The sequence below is a fragment of the Dermochelys coriacea genome, chromosome 19 (genome assembly GCF_009764565.3).
Source record: "Dermochelys coriacea isolate rDerCor1 chromosome 19, rDerCor1.pri.v4, whole genome shotgun sequence".
Taxonomy (NCBI): Eukaryota; Metazoa; Chordata; order Testudines; family Dermochelyidae; genus Dermochelys; species Dermochelys coriacea.
Genome location: NC_050086.2, coordinates 18,676,447 through 18,696,913, shown reverse-complemented (window position 1 = coordinate 18,696,913; position 20,467 = coordinate 18,676,447). Strand labels below are relative to the sequence as shown.

At 47.4% G+C, this 20,467-nt stretch overlaps 2 protein-coding genes across 4 annotated transcripts; one reads left to right on the top strand and one right to left on the bottom strand.

Moving 5' to 3' along the window:
* Nucleotides 1–618: 618 nt before the first annotated feature.
* On the bottom strand, nucleotides 619–3,203 carry CITED4 (Cbp/p300 interacting transactivator with Glu/Asp rich carboxy-terminal domain 4). 2 transcript variants are annotated; one of them, XM_038377356.2, is made up of 2 exons: nucleotides 3,073–3,203; nucleotides 619–2,563 (listed from the first exon to the last, which is right to left on the bottom strand). In XM_038377356.2, exon 2 carries the CDS (start codon nucleotides 2,548–2,550, stop codon nucleotides 1,933–1,935), a length of 618 nt encoding a protein of 205 aa, XP_038233284.1. In that variant the 5' UTR covers nucleotides 2,551–2,563; nucleotides 3,073–3,203; the 3' UTR covers nucleotides 619–1,932. The 2 variants fall into 2 exon arrangements, with proteins under 2 accessions (XP_038233284.1, XP_038233285.1); XM_038377357.2 differs by lacking the exon at nucleotides 3,073–3,203 and adding an exon at nucleotides 2,676–2,697.
* Nucleotides 3,204–11,506: 8,303 nt separating this feature from the next.
* LOC122458298 lies at nucleotides 11,507–20,026 on the top strand. Of its 2 annotated transcripts, none has more exons than XR_006278277.1 (2): nucleotides 11,507–12,278; nucleotides 19,344–20,026. XR_006278277.1 is itself a non-coding variant. In XM_043506230.1 (2 exons), the coding sequence occupies exons 1-2, from the start codon at nucleotides 18,467–18,469 to the stop codon at nucleotides 19,814–19,816; spliced, it is 669 nt and encodes a 222-aa protein (XP_043362165.1). In that variant the 5' UTR covers nucleotides 18,416–18,466; the 3' UTR covers nucleotides 19,817–20,026. The 2 variants fall into 2 exon arrangements, 1 of the variants encoding a protein (XP_043362165.1); XM_043506230.1 differs by lacking the exon at nucleotides 11,507–12,278 and adding an exon at nucleotides 18,416–18,662.
* Nucleotides 20,027–20,467: the final 441 nt, after the last annotated feature.

The window sequence follows — 20,467 nt, the reverse complement described above, 5'->3', positions numbered from 1 at the left end:
CTTCTAAAGTGCTCAGCAGCCACAGCACCTAGCCAGGAGGGGATGTGGATTCTTCTTTGTTCTCAATAGGAGATGCTGGGTGGTGAATCCTGAAAGTCTAGCCCATGGAGGGCAAGAAACTACAGAAGAGCCCAACTGAAGTGTAAGAACAAGGCACCAGCAACTCATCTCCAGACCCTTCCAGCTTGTCTGCATTAGGGTAATCCACCCATGTGAGTAATCCACCTTTTAGGAAAACACCAGTGCAGTGTCTAGTAGCAGGGATTGCAGCTTAATGCTGTTAGAGGGGGTGCAGACCCCACACTTTAGATTAAGCTTTAAGGGCTCAGATAGTCCTGGGAATTTAAGCCATGGGCAGCCCTGTCATTGTAATATTGACATGTCTAGACAGGACACTGAGGTTCTCGCTCCAAAGCCCAGACATCAATATGCATCTCTTTGTACACAGCTGTTGGACTAGGGTTGCCAACCCTTCAAGATTAAGTCCTGGAGACTCCAGGACTTAGATTAATCTTAATTGAAGATTGTCATCTGATGAAACCTCCAAGAATATGTCCAACCAAAGTTGGCAACCCTAGCTCTGGCACAGCCGATTAAACAAACCACCAAGCAAGCTCGTCACTTAAGAGTTTTAGCTTTTATTTGAAAATTCATCTGTACATTCTCACTTCATTGATCAACAATGATGTGTTGCCATGTGCTCTCAGCAGCAGGGGGCAGTAGCAACTAAAAAGTTGACAATGAGCTTTCCACTTTCCAAAGCGCCTGGAAACGAGACAGAAGAGGAAACAAAAACCCACTAGCTTTTACATTTAACCTTTTCTGAGCAACGTAATTAAAAGTCAAGTCATCCTTTATCACATGGGGGAAGGGGAGTTGGTTTACAAGGTCCTACATATTTATCACAAAATTATGCTGCTGAAAAAACCTTGTGCATGGCTGTTTGGAAGAAACATGGAGCTGTTCCAGTCCTTTTTAAAAAGCCAGCATCTTAAAACTGCAGTAAGCCCTTTTGTCATTCCCAACAGTCTCAAAGCCAAACAACGAATGGAGCCCTTTCTAATAAATAATGATTAGAAAAAGAATAAATAAGATTAGGCCAAGGGTATACAATTACATGGATTTTATTTGGTTTCAGAGGCAGAGAAAGTGGAGCTTGACTGCAGCTTTAAGCCTTACATCTGAATTAGCCTGAACACTTAGTAGTTTTACAGTTGATTGGCTGTACAAGTTAAAAGATCCAAGTTCTACAGAGGTTTAGGCAAACTTGTATACATCGCCCACCCCAGAGACACATTTTGTGCAGCTAAGACAATAGGATAGTAATAACCTGATGGAAGGGGAAGTTATCCCTTTTCAAGTCAAAGTAGAAAAGTAAGATTCGAGACCTGTTAAACGTCATAGTATTGTGGGGAAGGAAGGGATTTGATTTTAAGACAAAAAGCCAGCAACACCACAAAACCCAAACCAAAGCCCCTCTTTGCAATGTGAAATAGTGGAGGTTCAGACACAAGCCATTAGAGGATTTTATCACAAATAAAGTTTGTAACTTCACTGGCAATGCCAAAACCCTAAAACAAGCCCACTAGTGGCAGCAGCACCGCGCTGTCCTTCTACCCAGGCACTTGGAAGCCTAGACATGGAAAGTCATGAGCGTCACTTTAAGTAGTCCTTGTTTCTGCTGAAGACAAAACTTGTTCATACCATTTAGGATGATCCTACAGCAAGATTTCATCTTCACTCTGTCTGGGTCACCAGAACCTTCCTCCCCTCCCATTCCCAAAACAAGAAAAATAACTCCCACATGGAAAAGAGAAAGCAATCAAGTGCAAGCCATCAGCATCCAATGATTGTTTTTTGGGGAGGTGGTGGGAAAGAGGGGGAGTGGGAGAATCAAGCCACCAAAAAGGGAAAGACTGACCCCCAAGCACCTCAGCAGCTGATGGCACTGGGATGCTGTTTGCTGACAAAGTCTGAAATGAAGTCAAATTCATTCTGTCCCAAGAAGAGCTCAGGCAGCTCCTGAATCCGGTCCAAACCCAGTTCCTGGACCAGAGACGTCAAGACCTCCTCATCTATGAGATCAGTGTCCATAACATTCAAGGTCAGAGCTGGTGAGGGCATGTGCTGCATGCCAGGGTGCTGACTGGGCACCATTCTGTACTGCTGCACACCTGCCGCCATGGGACCATTGCTCATGCCCATTAGAGGGTGCCCTTGATACTGGGTGTTGAGTTTCTGTAAGTGCATGCTGGCCATAAGCTGCTGAGTGCCCACAGGCCCCATGTATTGTTGCTGCTGGCTCGGACTGCTGAACATCATGGTGTTGGGCATTTGATGGTGGGCCATTTGTCCATTGATATTGGGTCTTGGCCTCATGCTCCCATCCATGCTGGCCCCTCCGTACTGCACCATCTGGCTGCTAGTAGGTAGAGTCCTTAGCACATGCTGCCCATGCTGGGGGGGTCCCTGCAGTCCATTCATGCCCACGCGGTAGTTCTGGAGCCCATTAACTCCATGGCTCATCGACATCATCATGTGATCTGCCATGGCGAGGAGGTCACTGCAAGGCAAGGAGGAGGTTTGAGGCGCTGCTAGGGAAAGGCAGCTTCCACCCACTCCCCTTCTTCCAAGGGGACGGCCTCGGAGCCCTCCCTCCAGGGCCGCCCTATAACCTGGGTCGAGGAGAGACGGGCCGAGGACGCGTCACATCACCAGCGTCTCCGCCGGGGCCCCGTCGACGAGCTGGGTCTCCCGGCCCCGGAAAGCCGGGCTGGGCTGGGCTCGCAAGACCCGCTCCGGGACGAAGCCGACGTGGCAGGGTCTCCCGGCCGCTGCCTGCCCCCGGGGGGGGCGGGGCGGTCCAGGGGCAGCCGGTCTCCCGCAGCCGGCGGAGCGGCGCTGCCCCGCGGCGGACCCCAGCGCGGCGCCGCCCGGGAGAGGGCGCCGCGGAGCCCCGCCGGCGGCGCGCAGGACCCCGGCGCCTCCCCGGAGCCTGCGCCCGGCGGCAGCAGCGGGACCCCCGGGACAAGCTACCGCCCGCCCCGCCCCCGCGAGCCCCCGGCCACGTACCCGAGCCGAGGGGCGCAGACTCCCCGGCCAGCAGCAGCAGCAGCAGCAGCAGCAGCAGCAGCAGCGCAAGCGACGCCCCGCCCCGCCCCGCCCCGCGGCTCCTCGCGATCTCCGTCACCAGCGCCCGGCCTGCCGCGGCAGCCTTATATCCGCCACGGGGGGGGCGTGGCCCGGAGCCCCGCCTCGCGCCTGCCATTGGGGCGCAGCTGCCGCGTCAGGTGGGCCCGCGGGACGGGCGGGCCCCGCCCCCCTGCTGTGCGGAGACGCGGGGCGGGGCGGGGCTGAGGAGCGCAGCGCAGCGCAGCGCAGTGGGCGGAGTTCGCCGGGGCCGCGCCCCTCCTGTTCCCGCCCGCCCCGCTCGCGCGGGGGGCGTGTCCCGCTGCCCCGGCCGCCCGGGGCTCGAGCCGGCGGGGGGCGGGGGCAGGGCTCGACGCCTGCGCGGGGAGCGGCCGGGGCGCCCAGGCCGGGGACGCAGGCCCCCGTCTCCGCCTTGCCCGCAGTCCGACCGCGGCCCTCCCGAGACCCCTCCCGGCTCCCAGGGCGCCCCGGCCAGGCGGGGGAGTCCCCGCTTCCCGGCGGGGCACGTGCCGCGCCCGCTGCTACCCCCGCGGCCGGGCGAGCGGGGGCGGTCCCGGGTGGAGCAGCCGGCGCGGGGCTCGGGATCGGTTTCTTCCCTGCGGCGGCCGTAAACGTCCCTCGCCCCTCGCCCTGGCGCCCCCGCAGCCGCCGTTGCGGGCCGAGCCTGCCGCCTGCCGCCCCCCGCGCGGGGAAGGGTCCGCAAAGCGACGTGGAGACTCCCTCGGGCCCCGGCCCCGGCCCCGGCCCCGGCCCCCTGCCCTCGCGGAGCTGGCGGCCCGGGGAGGGCTGCGAGGGACCTCGGGAGAAGCTGGGGAATCGTCTGAGAACGAGCAAAGAGCCAGGGCGCCAGGCCCCTGCAGATGCCCTGCTTCCCGGGGCGCTGGCGCTGCCTGAGGGCCAGCAGGGCCGCCACGCCGGGCAATGACCAGGTGGCTTGGTTAAGTGCGCCTCCAAAGTATGGAAATCCGCAATGGAAGGAACAATCTCCAGGGAGCATTGCCACCGTCCCATTGCCAACCACACCCCGACACTCCGAGGCAGCCAGGCCCAGATCCTCAGTCATTTAAGTGTAATGAGAACTAGGCACCTAAATACCTTTGAGGCTCTGGCCTTACTGCCTGGCTAAATAACTCCAAAGGTAAAAATTGCATTTTTCTGTTTTTATCTTTCTAAGGAACCGAGGAAATGCCATTAGAAAAACAAAGTCAGAAGGCCATCTGTGTTGCATGTTTAGGCTCTGGAAAAGCAGGAAATGGCAAAGTTAAGCTTAACTGCCCCAATTTAGCTCTCCCCCTTGTTTGCACAATACAGTCTTTAACCACACAGTTACATGCTGTTACTCAGATATTACAATATTAACAGACAGATTTTTCTACAGGCTTCTAGGTGCTTCTTGGATATGCAGACCTTACACTGTACATCTTGGGTATTAATGATCCTCTGGCCTATTGAGCCGAAGGAGAAAATGCTAGACAAGTGTATGAAAAGTTGTTTGTTGTTTACCTGTCTTATTTGAAAAACTAAACATGGGAAAAAGCTGTGTCACAAAGGGGCAGCTGAGCATGTGCTGGCAACCTTAACTCTGGTATTCTCGACTTACAAATGCTTAACCATGCGCGCTCTCTCTCTCTCTCTCTCTCTCTCTCTCTCTCTCTCTCTCTCTCTTACTGTGTTACTTTTTATTGAATATCCAATCATTGTTCTTTCTAACAACAGTTCAGATCAGATAAGGAACATGAGCCAGCAGCCCAAGACTTAAGCATCTGGGGTTGTTTATTTCCTGTGAAAAGCCAATAACTTTTACACATACCTCCAACTTGTGCAACAGAGCCCAAGGTTATTGACCTTTGGGACATGTTGCAAAGACTTCTTTGTTTACCTGGGCTTTTGCCTTACCAGGTGTTTGGGATGGGTTTCTGCTGTTGTTTGGAGGTGTGTGATGGTCAGTCCTCTAATTGACAATGAGTCAGTTGTTTAATTTAATTATATAATTGTTTTTTTACTTTAGAGATTTTGACAAGTGCATTTTATAAATTCAATAAACACTCATACCTACACACACATACATACATCTCTGCACAGACAGACACCCACACGCCTTAGGGATCAGCCTAGAGTAAAGAACAAAGGTTTGAAGCCTAGTATAAATGTGGGGAGTGTCCAAGCTTGCCTTTATAAACATGTTAAGTATGAGCTAATTGGCAATTAGTTCTTAAGGTAAAAAAAATTTAGTGTTTATACCACCCCAGCCATGCGCAGCACACACACACCATGGCCCTGTAACTGGCTCCATGTGGGCAGACCCCTGTGTCCGTACAGAGGGGATTTGAATGGGTCTCCATGCAGAAGCAGGAGTTTGCATATGTGATAAGCTGTAACATTGAGACCTATGTATGTATTCATTGTCCAGAAATATGGTTAATGCAGAGTTCAGGTTGACCGTCAGTCTTGTGCCCTTCCAGAATGCCCAGTAACACCTATGCTTAAACCTCTGAAAGCTAGGAACTGAAGAGTTATAGTCTTCCACACCATACCTCCACATAAGCTTAATTCTACCCTTCTGCAAAAGGCCTAAGAGTTTGTCCCCACACTACTCCTGTGAACTTTCACCAGAGTCCTCGACTTGCTCTGGAAGGATACTGTCCTCTGAGAGGAATGTTTTGGGGGATGGCTCAAAAGAGGCGAAGTTACGATTATGTGTGGGAGGTTATGTGGGATAGACATTACCATATTTCTGTATTTTCTGGTTTTCAGAGATTTGTTTGTTTTACAGTAACTCTTTATTTCCTAGTTTTTAAAGTATTTAATGTTCTGAAAGGGAACAAGGCACTGTTGGTTGACCGTAACTCTGCGTTAACAGAGTTTTTGGGAAGTGAATTTCCCTTGCTTTTTGAGGAAGTGGAGGTAGTAAGGGAGGCATGGCTGAAAGACACCTGTAACGGGGGTGGGGGGATGAGGGATCTCTCTGGGAACATCTCACTGACACTCAGCTACCAACTCTGCCCTCCTTCTGGCTTCTCCATGCCTCAGGAGACAGGAGAGGTCATGGGGAGAAGGGAAGGTGGTGATTGATAGGCTGTGAGGAGCACATCTACCAGCTAGGGACATCAGTGGGGAGTGGAGGAGAGCATGGTGGGGAAGAGGCTCTGCACAAGTCTGTTTAGTATAGGATAATAGGAGAGGGGAATTTTCTCGGCTGAGTAAGAACCCCCCAAGAGATGCATGCTGCCTGGCACAACATAAGAATATAAGAACAGCCATACTGGGACAAACCAAAGGTCCATCTAGCCCAGTATCCTGTCTTCCAGCAGTGGCCAATGCCAGGTGCCACAGAGGGAATGAACAGAACAGGTAATGATCAAGTGATCCATCCCCTGTTGCCCATTCCCAGCTTCTGGCAAACAGACAGAAGCTGGGAATGGGCAACAGGGGACACCATCCCTGCCCATCCTGGCTAATAGCCATTGATAGCCCTATCCTCCATGAATTTATCTAGTTCTTTTTTGAACCTGTTATAGTCTTGGCCTTCACAACATCCTCTGGCAAGGAGTTCCACAGGTTGACTGCGCATTGTGTGAAAAAATACTTCCTTTTGTTTGTTTTAAACCTGCTGCCTATAAATTTCATTTGGAGACCCCTAGTTCTTGTGTTATGAGAAGGAGTACATTTTTTTTACATTCTCTACACCAGTCATGATTTTATAGACCTCTATCATATCCCCCCTTAGTTGTCTCTTTTCCAAGCTGAAAAGTCCTGGTCTTATTAATCTCTCCTCATCTGGAAGCTGTTCCGTACTCCTAATCATTTTTGTTGCCCTTTTCTGAACCTTTTCCAATTCCAGTAGATATTTTTTGAGATGGGGTGACTACATCTGCATGCAGTATTCAAGATATGGGTGTATCATGGATTTATATAGAGGCAATATGATATTTTCTGTCTTATCTATCCCTTTCTTAATTATTCCCAACATTCTGTTGGCTTTTTTGACTGCTGTTGCACATTGAGTGGATATTTTCAGAGAACTATCCACAGTAACTCCAAGATCTCTTTTGTGAATCGTAACAGCTAATTTAGACCCCATCATTCTAGGGGTTAACCTCACTGTTAGCCCCCTTTTCCAGATCATTTATGAATATGTTGAATAGGACTGGGCCCAGGACAGACCCCTGGGGGACACCACGGTTTACCTCTCTCCATTCTGCAAACTGACCATTTATTCCTATCCTTTGTTTCCTGTCTTTTAACCAGTTACTAATCCATTAGAGGACCTTCCCTCTTATTCCTCTAAGGCTCCGTGTTTGTCACGGAAGTCATGAATTCCGTGACTTTCTGTGACTTCTTTAGCGGCCGTTCGCCTGGCCCAGCAGCTGCCTGAGCAGCTCGGGCAGCCCCTCGGCCAGTCAGACCAGCTGCTGCTGGGGCAGTTTCAGGCCCCCCTGATCCCCAGCAGCAGAAGTTTGTGTGTGTGTGGGGGGCCTCAGGGCTAGGGATTGGGGTGCAGGACAGTGCTTGCCTGGGCAGGAGGGCTCCCCAGAAGGGTGACAGAAACTCCCCTCCCTCAGCTCCTAGCTCTTTGTGCAGCCTCCACCCGTACGTACTGCCCCCATAGCTCCCATTAGCCATGGTTCCCAGCTTGGGGCAGAGGCAGCACATGGAATTAGGAGCTGGAGGTTGCTGCTTCCCAGGAGCTGGGTAGGGAATCTGCCCCACCACCACCAAACCCGCCCCCTCCCAGCACCCACGGCTGCCTGCCCCAAGCACCCACAGTGCCCCCCGTGGTGCCCCTCCTGGCCTTGACCCCCTCAGTACCCATGGCGCCCCCCTGGGCTGTGCCCCCCCTGAACACCTGCATGCCCCCCCTGGGTCACAACCCCCCAGCACCTACGGCATCCCCCCAGGCGGTGCTGCCCAAAGTACCCATGGCGCCCCCCGAGCCCTCCCCCAAGTTTTAGTCAGAGGTATATAGTAAAAGTCATGGACAGGTCACAGGGCCATGAATTTTTTTTACTGCCCATGACCTGTCTATGACTTTTACTAAAAACTAAAAATAGCCATGACTAAAACATAGCCTTACCCATGACAGCTTACTTTGCTTAAGAGCTGTTGGTGAGGGATCTTGTGAAATTTTTTCTGAAAATCTAAGTACACTATATCCACTGGATCCTCCTTGTCCACATGCTTGTTGACCCCCTCAAAGAATTCTAGTAGATTGGTGAGGCACGACTTCCCTTTACAAAAACCATGTTGACTCTTCCCCAACAAATTATGTTCATCTGTGTGTCTGACAATTTTGTTCTTTACTATAGTTTCAACCACTTTGCCCGGTACTGAAGTCAGGCTTACTGACCTGTAATTGCTGGGGTCACCTCTGGAGCCCTTTTTAAAAATTGGTGTCATGTTAGCTATCCTCCAGTCATTTGGTACAGAAGCTGATTTAAATGATAGGTTACAGACTACAATCTCTGTGTGTGTATATAAATCTCCCTACTGTATTTTCCACCGAATGCATCCGATGAAGTGAGCTGTAGCTCACGAAAGCTTATGCTCAAATAAATTTGTTAGTCTCTAAGGTGCCACAAGTACTCCTTTTCTTTTTTGCGAATACAGACTAACACGGCTGCTACTCTGAAACCTGAAGACTACAGTTAGTAATTCTGCAACTTCACATTTGAGTTCCTTCAGAACTCTTGGGTGAATACCATCTGGTCCTGGTGACTTATTACTGTTTAGTTTATCAATTTGTTCTAAAACCTCCTCTAATGACACCTCAATCTGGGACAGTTCCTCAGATTTGTCACCTAAAAAGAATGGCTCAGGTTTGGGAATCTCCCTCACATCCTCAGCCATGAAGACCAATGCAAAGAAATTCATTTATTGTCTTCACAAGGGCCTTGTCATCCTTGAGTACTCCTTGAGTACCAGTCCTACTGGTTTAGCAGGCTTTCTGCTTCTGATGTACTTAAAAAAATTTTGCCATTACTTTTTGAGTCTGTGGCTAGCCATTCTTCAGATTCTTTTTTTGGCCTTCCCAATTGTATTTTTACACTTCACTTGGCAGAGTTTATGCTGCTTTCTATTTTCCTCACCAGGATTTACCTTCCGCTTTTTAAAGGGCACTTTTTTGCCTCTTGCTACTTCATTTACTTTGTTGGTTAGCCATGGTGGCACTTTTTTGATTCTCTTTCTATGTTTTTTAATTTGGGGTATACATTTAAGTTGAGCCTCTATTCTGGTGTCTTTAAAAAGTTTCCATGCAACTTGCAGGGATTTCACTTTTATCACTGTACCTTTTAATTTCTGTTTAACTAACTTCCTCATTTTTGTGTAGTTCCCCTTTCTGAAATTAAATGCTATCATGGTGCGCTGCTGTGGTGTTTTCCCCACCACAAGGATGTTAAATTTAATTCTGTTATTTCACTATTACCAAGCGGTCCGGCTATATTCACCTCTTGGACCAGATCCTGTGCTCCACTTAGGACTAAATCAAGAATTGCCTGTCCTCTTGTGGGACTAGCGGCTCCAAGAAGCAGTCATTTAAGGTGTTAAGAAACTTTATCTCTGCATCCAATCCTGAGGTGACATGTACCCAGTCAATATGGGGATAGTTGAAATCCCCCATTATTATTAAGTTTTGTATTTTTATTGTCTCTCTAATCTCCCTGAGCATTTCACAAAAGTTCTAAGAGGTGTGAACTGACCCTTTCATCTCAATGAGTGTTCTTCTCCTCCTCCCAAAGCCTGCCCCAGCCTCTGGTGCAGAATACCTATTTTCAAGACAACCTCCCTCTGCATATAGACTTTAGAGCAATTTGAATATTGAAATCAGTTTCTTATTGGGGGGAGAGGGAGCCTGTATCTGAGGAACCCCTTCACCCAATGTCCCTGTATTTGTGGAACCCCTCGATCCAATGTCCCCCCTTTTGTGGCATAGCAATAGTCAAGATAGTTTCACTATGGACCATTGATGTTAGAGCATTTTGAAAACTAAATGAAATATTGTGCGGAGTCTGTGTGTTGGAGAACCCGTGGTCAAATGACCTCAAATTTGCACCACAAACTCTACCCCAGCACCTGTTGTACACCTGTGCTCACCTTTCCATCAGTCAGCCGCTAGGTCCCACTCCATGCCCCTGATAATCTTGAAGGGGGTATGGTGAGGAGGGAAGTTAGTGGGTCAGTGAGGAGTGCCTGAACCCGCTGGAAAAAGGAAGGGGCAGGAGAGTGGGGATGCAGAGTCCCCCTTCCAGACCTGGACCTAGTGGATGAGAAATTGGCAGCACAGGAGGCTCAGAGAGGCTTGATGTGTCCCATTCATCTCAATGAGAGGTTCTCAGGTGAAAGAGAACAAACACCTGTTGGTGATGAATGAAGCCTGAAACAATAGCGCTGAGATGTGTGAACTGCTCTGTTCATCTCATGAGTGTTCTCATCCCCCTCCCATGGGCTTTAGTGCCTGTCCCGTACAGCGAGCATGTCTGTTTTCAGTTCACCAACCCTATTTCAGTGCTGTGTGCCCGACGGAGACTCCAAATGTGCCTGTTCCCAGTGTCTGACATAGATCTGGTCTGTCATGCCTGGTGCTGCCCAGCAGGAGTTCAGCAAGCCTCTCTGAGCAGAGAAGTGATTTATCCTGGCTGTGACTCTTGCACTGGTCTCTCTGTTGCTATATTCAGTTTTCCAGCAAGAGCCTGGCCCCACACCATCATACTGGGCTTCAATTCCTGGCCAGAGTACTGCCCACCAAACTGTCCCAGGGAGAGACTCTGGCCAATGGGTAGATGGCACTGGGGTACACTTACGGGGTGTTGAACTTCCTTAAAAGTGCACATGCCACTCACGCTTCCAACAGGAGCCCCATTGTGGCACCACAGACAAAGCAAAGGCAGGCTTGTCTCCTAAAGAAACAATTCAAACTCTTGGTCCTTGGGTTCAAGAGCAATGCTTGGCCCCTGAACCACTGCACAAACACCCCTCTCTCTCTGGGTAGAGCTATACTGGCAGCGAAGGTGTCATTGCAGCATGACTAGGCATACCAGCACTAACTTGAATCTAGCTAACAGAGGTAACGATAACAAGGTTGATGTGGCAGCACAAGCTAGTCATGTGGGTATGTACTTGATTTGGTAACTCCTGCTACTACATCTACATGCATCCGAAACCTACATCTACGCTAGTATTCGCAAAAAGAAAAGGAGTACTTGTGGCACCTTAGAGACTAACAAATTTATTAGAGCATAAGCTTTCGTGAGCTACAGCTCACTTCATCCGATGCATCCGATGAAGTGAGCTGTAGCTCACGAAAGCTTATGCTCTAATAAATTTGTTAGTCTCTAAGGTGCCACAAGTACTCCTTTTCTTTTTGCGAATACAGACTAACACGGCTGCTACTCTGATACACTAGTATTGTTATCTGAGCTAGGTAGGTTAAAGCTAGCATGGATATGCCTACCTACCCGCACTACAATCAAACCTTCACCTGCAGTGTAGATTTAATCTGTTTGTGTCACCCAGTAATTGTCTGTACGGGTAATTTTTCCCATATAGTTATAACTATAGTGGTATAATTTTGTTAGTAAAATTCCCCATATAAATAAGCCCTCACAAAGGAGTTTCAGAGGAAACGATAGCTTGTAGAAATGTGAACTCTGTAAACAGAGGTGCTAAAACTTTTATACTGCAATCATTTTAAAAGTATGTCCTGGGCATTGGTAACAATCAGTAGCTGAGCAAAGGGGCAGTCCAATGATGTACATTTATGAGGGTCAGTGTAGAGTTAGGTTTGCAGAAGATTATAATTTAGAGATGCTCCCTCATAAGGGACAATATTATGAATATAGGAATTTGGAGATGTGCCCTGGAGGCAGGGGTTGAGAACACCACATGGCTGTGTGCAGCAGTTCACCAGAGAGGTTCTCCAGTTTGTTTTATTAAAGTTGTATTCCTTTTTCATTCACTGCTTGGTTATTTAATGAACCCCAGGATCGTTACATGGTGTCAGAAATGCTGAATGAGAAGGAAACTGCAGTCATTTTGAAATTAACTTCTGTATTTTCAACTGAAAGCAGAGACAAAGGGAGGCACCAGAGAAGCACATGGAGCACTAGCACAAAGGCTTTTGCATGTATTTGGTGAGTACAATAGTAGCTTGACTAGCTTAAGGGGGAAAAAGCCAAAAATGGATGTGTTGCAACCTCCGTCCAGTCTGCAATTATCAGGCAATGTTGCAGAGAACTGGAAAAAAATCAGAGATTTGAATTGTATTTAGCAGCCATAGCGACAGAGGAGAAAAATGATAAAGTGAAATCATCAATCATTTTGCATGTTGTTGGGGAGGAAGCTTTGGATTATATTTGTAACAACTTAAGTTTGAAGAAGGTGAAAGAGTGAAGTTAAGTAAAATACTGACTAAATTTGAGGAACATTCATGCTAAAAAGGAACAAAACCTTTGAGACACACTCATTTTTTACCTGCACGCAAAAAATTGATGACACCATAGAGCAAGAATTAAGGAAACTCAGTAAAACCTGTGACTTTGGTGAGCTGACACAGTCTCTGGTCAGAGATAGACTCATTTGTGGCATTAAAGACAATGTGTTAAGAGAGAGAGATATGATAGAGGTCTATAAAATCATGAGTGGTGTGGAGAAAGTGAATAAGGAAAAGTTATTTACTTGTTCCCATAATATACGAACTGGGGCAACCAAATGAAATTAATGGGCAGCAGGTTTAAAACAAAGAAAAGGAAGTTCTTCTTCACTCAGCGCACAGTCAACCTGTGGAACGCCTTGCCTGAGGAGGTTGTGAAGGCTAGGACTATAACAGGGTTTAAAAGAGAACTAGATAAATTCATGAAGGTTAAGTCCATTAATGGCTATTAGCCAAGATGGATAAGGAATGGTGTCCCTAGCCTCTGTTTGTCAGAGGGAGGAGGTGGATGGCAGGAGAGAGATCACTTGATCATTACTTGTTAGGTTCACTCCCCCTGGGGCACCTGGCATTGGCCACTGTCGGTAGACAGGATACTGGGCTGGATGGACCTTTGGTCTGACCCAGTATGGACATTCTTATGTTCTAGACTGCTCCATGAAGGAGACTTAACTTTAGAAAAAGTTCACCAAATATGCAGGGCAGCAGAAACAGTGAAAGCACAAGCTGAATTCACCCAAAGAGGTTATCTATGTACTAAGTACTAAAGAATATAGCCAGAATAGGTCAAATCAAAGAGTGGAACCACTTGTTATGAAAACCACTGCTAGGGGAAGACTGGGTACAGATGATCATGTAGAAGTTGTGTATCACAGCATCGCCCCAAACAGTGTGTTGCCTTTGGGGAAAAAAATCATTTTCCAAAATGCTGTAGATCCCAAATGCAGAAAAGTCAAGTGTATTCAGTTAAAGACAATCTGGTTGAGGTGTTTTTCATAGACATCCTGGGGTCTAGCAAGCCTGATGGGAGGGACTGGATACTGCCTATGACTGTGAATGGAACAATTATTCTACTGCAATTGGACACAGGAGCTCAGGTTAATATTCTATCTGAACAAGATTATGAGAGACTGGAAATAAGACCAAAATGGGGACTATCAAAAATAAAAGTCACTGGATATTCTGTAAGAAGTGTACCAGTGAAGGGGGAGGTGCATTGTTAGCATCAACCATAAAAACATGGTGCACCATGTACAGGCTCCCGTTCATTGTAGTGCCAAAAGAGGTTACACCATTTTTAGGGCTGACTGCATGTGAGAAACTCAATCTGGTAAAATGGGTGCTCTCACAACAAGACCATATTGAACCTGGCTATGAAGCACTCTTTCAAGAATATGACGATCTTTTTCAAGGATTGGGCTGCTTGCAGGGTGAACATACAATCCGGATAAACAAGCAGGTCTCTCCGGTTATCCATCCCTGTAAAAAGATGCCATTTGCACTCTGTGATAAACTCAAAGCTGAGCTTGCAAGGATGGAAGCAATGCAAGTATTAAAAAAATTGAGGAGCCAACGGAATGGGTGAGCTCCCTACTCATTGTGGAGAAAAGTAAGGACCAGCTATGCATATGCTTAGATCTGAGAGACTCTACCAGGCTATACAAAGAGAACATTTCAAATTACCAACCAGAGAAGAGATTATGGCTCAGTTTGCAAATGCTCGATATTTCACTAAATTGGATGCATCTTCAGGTTTTTGGCAGCTAAAGTTAACTGAAGAAAGTACCCTATTTGGGAGATACAGATTCTTCCACTGCCCTTTAGCATAGCTTCAGCACCAGAAGTGTACCATAAAACCATACCATATGATCTATGATCATATTAATGGTGTTGACACCTCAATGGATGACTAATCATCTGAAGGTCAACAAAAGAGGAACATGACTGTAGACTTCGGGAAGTCTTGGATGCAAACTTGAATAGGGTTGCCAATTTTGGCTGGATGTATTCCTGGAGGTTTCATCACATGACATAATCCTGGAGGGTTGGCAACCCTAAACTTGAAACTACATTGGGAGAAATGTGTTTTAGGGGTTACAGAACTGACTTTTTTGGGGAGGACATTCTTTCCAACGAAGGTTGGAAATTTCCAAGGAAGATTTCAGCCATTGAAATGATGCCACATCCCCAGTCAAAGAAAGATGTCCATTGGTTCCTGGGAATGGTTAATTATCTTGGAAACTGAACCAAGAGCCAGTGTTAAAGTTCTATGCACCAGGAAGGCCTATTAAAAATCTTCAAAGATGCTTCACAGTCTGGGTTAGGTGCAGTGATTTTACAGAAGCATGAGGATTGTTGGCAGTCAGTGGCATATGCATTCAAATCACTGTCTGAGGCAGAAACCAGATACTCATGGCTTGAAAAGGAGCTTTTAAGAATATTGTTTGCCTGTGAGAGATTTAATCAGTATATTTATGAAGAAACAGTCGAAGTTGAAATGGATGCAAGTCCCTGACATTATTATTTAGCAAACTGCTAAATGTCTGTTCTTTAAGGAGTCAAAGAATGATGATAAAGCTGCAAAAGTATGATTTGGTTGTGACCTACACACCCAGTAAATTCATGTTCACTGCAGATGCACTTTCCAGAGCAGTGGCTCCCATGGAACCAGAAAAGACTTTAAAGACAGAGATGCAAGCCTATGTAGACCTGATTGTAAAATCAATTTCCATAGCTAACAGGAAACTGCAACAAATAAGAGAGGAAACGGAGAAAGATGAATCTTTGGGAATCCTTAAAGAAGTGATAATTAAAGGGTGGCCTGAAGAAATAAGCAGTTGCTGTCCAAATATAAGGGACTATTGGAACTGCAGACATGAACTTACTGTGATAGATAGGGTGATTTTCAAGGGCAGTAAGGTTGTATTTCCAACGAGTCTCTGAAAAGAAATGTTACAGAAGATCAACGAGGGTCATTTAGGAATTGAGAAGTGCCAACAATGAGCAAAAGAGGTGCTGTATTGGTCGTGGATCAATCACAACATTACTAGCATAGTAGGAAACTGCTTTTCATGCTTGAAATACAAGCCATGCCAACAGGCAGAACCGCTGAGACTTCATCCAGTTCCACAAAGGCGTTATAAGAAGGTAGGCACTGATTTACTTACCTGGCAATTAAAGGATTATTTAATAGTCACAGATTATTATTCTCTGTATTCAGAAATCTGCACACTGCACGGCACTAAAGTAAGTCAGTGACGGCCGACACAAAGGGAATCTTCTCCAGAGTGGAATTCCAGATGAAATCTTTAGTGATAATGGGCTGCAATTTTCCAGTGCAGATTTGCGATTTGCCCTAGATTGGGGCTTTTATCACAAAACATCAAGTCCAAATCACCCCTAATCAAATGGACTTGTGGAAAGGTCTATATGGACAGTCTTCTTCTTCTTAGTGTGTGTGCAATGTGTCTCAAGTGGCATGTGACCAGGATTCATCACCAAATTTGGTCCACTGGTTGGATCATTAGCTTCCCCGGCCAGGGCCGGGTACTGACACAGAGCGTGATATGAATGCTGATCCATGACGCCCTATACGGAGAGTAAAAAACCTTACAAAAAAGACTTTTAACAGTGGTGGTGATTTGTATAACGCTTTAGGAAGTACATCTCTGGAGAATGGCTTTTCTCCAGCTGAGTTGTTAATGGGAAGAAGGATCAAATCTAATTTACCAATTAATGATAACTTGCTGAAATCTTATAATAATGAAACCATATGAAAGATGAAAGAAAATCAGAAGTGGAAGCAGAAATATTGTTTTGACAAAAGGGCTCATGATCTCCCATCTCTTAGTTCAGGTGATAGTGTGTGCCTGAAGAATCACATCTATAATACTTGGGGCCAAAAGGATACCATTAAGGAGTAGAAAGAAAAGGAGTACCGGTGGCACCTTAGAGACTAACAAATTTATTAGAGCATAAGCTTTCGTGAGCTACAGCTCACTTCATCGGATGCATTTGGTGGAAAAAACAGAGGAGAGATTAAGGAGTAGCTGCATCCAAGGTCCTATGTAGTCCAGACAGACCAAGAGGACACATTTGGACATAATCAAAGGGATTTATGAGTAATCCCAGAAAATTCCAACACATTGACAGTTGAGGTGGACTCTGGCATTTCCCATCTGATTCATCCTTTATCATCAGTGCACAAAGGAGAAACCATCAAGGAACAAGAGAACAATTCAGACGCTAATGAGAGGCTGATACTGAGAAGATCAGAGCAGGAGATTAAACATCCTGAAAGACTCATAGAGACTTGCTAATGTACCTGGAGAAGAGGTATTTGAGGAAAGTGAGTGATAAAGACTCACTTGAGAGTAATGTGCTGGTAACCTCTCGTCTCAGGTAGTTGACGTATTTGGTTTATGGAAATACACTACATGGATTGAGAATTTAATATGTGTTATTAGATAGTTGTTAGCTGTTTATGTGTATGTATATAAGAGTGACTTTTTTTTTCCTGAAGAGGGAAGATGTAGAGATATGTTTTTAGAAGATTATAATTTAGAGACACTCCCTCATAAGGGACTGTATTATGAACATACAAATTTGGAGATGTGCCCTGGAGGCGGGGGCTGGGAACACCACATGGCTATGTGCAGTAGCTCACTACAGAAGCTCTCCAGTTTGTTTTATTAAAGTTTTATTCCTTTCTTATTCACTGGTTTGTTATTTAATAAACCCCAAGATCATTACAGTCAGAGCCTTAGGATTGTATTTTGGGAACCCCTTGACCAAATGACTCCCAATTTATCCCAAAATATCTGCCCCAGCTCCCATTATGATACAGTTTTCAAGACAAATCTCCCTATGCATGTGAATTTGAGAGCAAATTGAATATTTAAATCAGTTACTTATTGTGGGGAGGGCTGTATCTGAGGAATCCCTGACCAAATGACTCCAGATTTGCACTACCTTGCCCCTCGATGTGGATGAGGCACAGATATTTTAAAAACAAGCTGAGCATGCATCTGGATTTTAGAGGTCTTTGAAATATCTATTTTGAAAGAAAAAGCTCTGTTCTTGGGGCCAAACTTCCCAAAGAAGCCCCTTTGCTGTCTCCCACCCAAAGAAGCACGAGGCCTTGTCTACACTGGCAAGTTTCTGTGCAGTAAAGCAGCTTTCTGAGCTGTAACTCCCGAGGGGTCACGCTACCAAGCCACTGAGTGTGCAGAAAATGCACAGCAGCAGCACTGTAAAAAACCACCCCAACGAGAGGCGTACAGGTTTCTGTACCAGGACTACAGTGCCACGGTCCCGTGTAGACACCATGGTGATTACAGCGCTGCGACTGGCCTCCGGGAGGTGTCCCACAATGCCTGTTCTTGCCTCTCTGGTCACGGGTTTGAACTCTACTGCCCTGCCCTCAGGTGACCAACTGTCACCCCCACCCGGTAAATTCCTTTGGAATTTTGAAAGTCCCCTTCCTGTTGGCTTGGTGATGCATGCAGTGGTCTCAGCACATCCTTCCTGGTGGCCAGGCCTGCTCCATGCACCAGGCGATCCCCTGCTTGGAGCAACGCCGAGCGGCTGGACTTCATCGGCATTTGGGGAGAGGAGGCTGTCCAGTCCCAGCTGTGCTCCAGCCGTAGGAATTACGATACTTACAGACAGATTTCACGAGGCATGAGAGAAAGGGGCCATGACCGGGACACATTGCAGAGCAGAGTCAAAATGAAGGAGCTGCAGAAAGCCTATCACACAGCGCGGGAGGCAAACCGCCACTCTAGCACTGTGCCCACGAGCTGCTGGTTCTACAAAGAGCTGGACGCGATACTTGATGGCGACCCCACCTCCACTGCAAAGGCCACTGTGGATACTTTGGTAGCTCACATGCCAGTCGAGAGTGGACTGAGGCAGAAGGAAGAAATCTTGGACAAGGATGTGGAGGGGGAGGGAAACCCACAGGCAGATGATGACTCTGAGGTCAGAGATGCAGGCAGCCAGGAGCTCTTTTCTACCCCGGAGGAGGCTAGCCAGTCACAGCTGTCGGATCTTGGCGAAGCGCAAACAGGAGAGGAGGCCCCTGGTAAGTGGATTTGATTTTGGGAATTGCTGAAGCGAGTTATTGGGGCAGGAGGGTTGCAGAAAGCAGGCTTGTCTCTGTATGATGCACGTACCACCACATGCCTAGTCTGAGCGGTGGAACAGGGTGTTGATTGACTCCCTCACTTCATGGGAATCTGCCTCAGAGATCTCCAGGAAATTCTTATGGAGATACTGGGCAATCCACTGCCGCAGGTTTCTCGGCAGAGCTGCTTTGTTTCTTGCCCCATTAACATCTGTGCCACTCTGCCACTGGCGGGGGACCATTGCTGCACACAGGGGAGCTGCATAAGGGCCAGGGCAGAAGCCGCAGACTTGGAGAAGACCCTCCCTTGATTCCCTGCTCACCCTCAGCAGCGAGGTATCTTCCGTAATGAGCACACTCTGTGGAAAATGTGGGGACAGGAATGATTATCAGGCCTCCACTACAGTGCTGGCTCTCCCCAACCACAGGCCCAGTGTACAGCAGGGTCCAAGAACACTGACTTACCCTGCCCCTGCGGCTACTCACCATTTTCGGGATCTTGTGGCTCGTGTGTGTGCCTGGGGTCAGCCAGTTAGTGACAGGTATGTGAATAGTGGCTGTGTTTTAAATCACTGAATCAGTGTTCTGTGTGTTGCAAACAATACCGCTTCTGTAAAATGTGGCATTTTGGCTTCACAGAAATGCCCTTGGGAACCCAGCCTCCCTCTTTGTTATCGCTGGCTGAACGGCTGTGCAGAATTACAAAGCGGCCACGAAGAACTAAGGAGGACTTTCTGCGTGAGGTTTTGATGCACTCCACCGCCGAGAAACAGGAATTGAAGGAGTGGCAGGACAGCAAGAAGAGGGACCGAAAGGAGAACGCGGCGCGCCAGAATGAAGCAATGGAGCAACTCTTAAACATTATAGAGTGCCAAGTGGACACACTCCAGGTGATCCTAGCACTGCAAACCGAGCAGCTCTGTGCACACCCTCCTCTGCAGCCACTGTCACAAAACTCTTTCCCACATGCCCCCCCAGACACCGCTAACACACTCTTATCAACCTCCTGCTTCCAGTCTGTATCCACGGCATTCCACTCCTATCCCGTCACAGTCCAGCCCTACGGACTCCCAGTACCCACTGCACTCAACACCCGTCCCTCTGCAGTTTAGCCCTGTTGAAGTACAGCACCCGCTGCATTGTACTCCAAAGGAGAAGGTTGGATATGATCCCTGGATATAAACAAATCTTTAGCCGTCCCGGGACCCCATCTCCTCCTGGGACTTTCCCTTCCCCCATCCCCCTCAGTGCTGATGTGTTTTTTTGTTTGTCTCTCTCCTCTGGTTGTTGTTTTTTAATAAAATAATTGTGTTGGTTTGAAAGCAATCTTTATTCTATTAATTGAAAGCAAACAGAGCCCTGCAAAGCAACAGACAATTGTCTTAAACCTTCATATTGCATTGTCTGCACCAATCACAATCACTTCCTAGCATTACAAGCACTGCACTCCCTAGCATAGCAACAAATATTATTGGCTTTCAGTTTCAAATTGCTGCCTCAAGGCATCCCTGATCCTTATGGCCCTGCGCTGCGCCCCTCTAATAGCCCTGGTCTCTGGCTTTTCCAATTCAGCCTCCAGGCACTGAGCCTCAGCAGTCCAGCCCTGAGTGAAGCTTTTACCCTTCCCTTCACAAATATTATGGAGTGTACAATACACAGCTATAAGCATAGGAATATTGTAATCAGCCAGGTCCAGCTGCCCATAGAGGCAGCACCAGGGGGCCTTTAAATTGCCAAAAGCATACTCAACAGTCATTCTACAC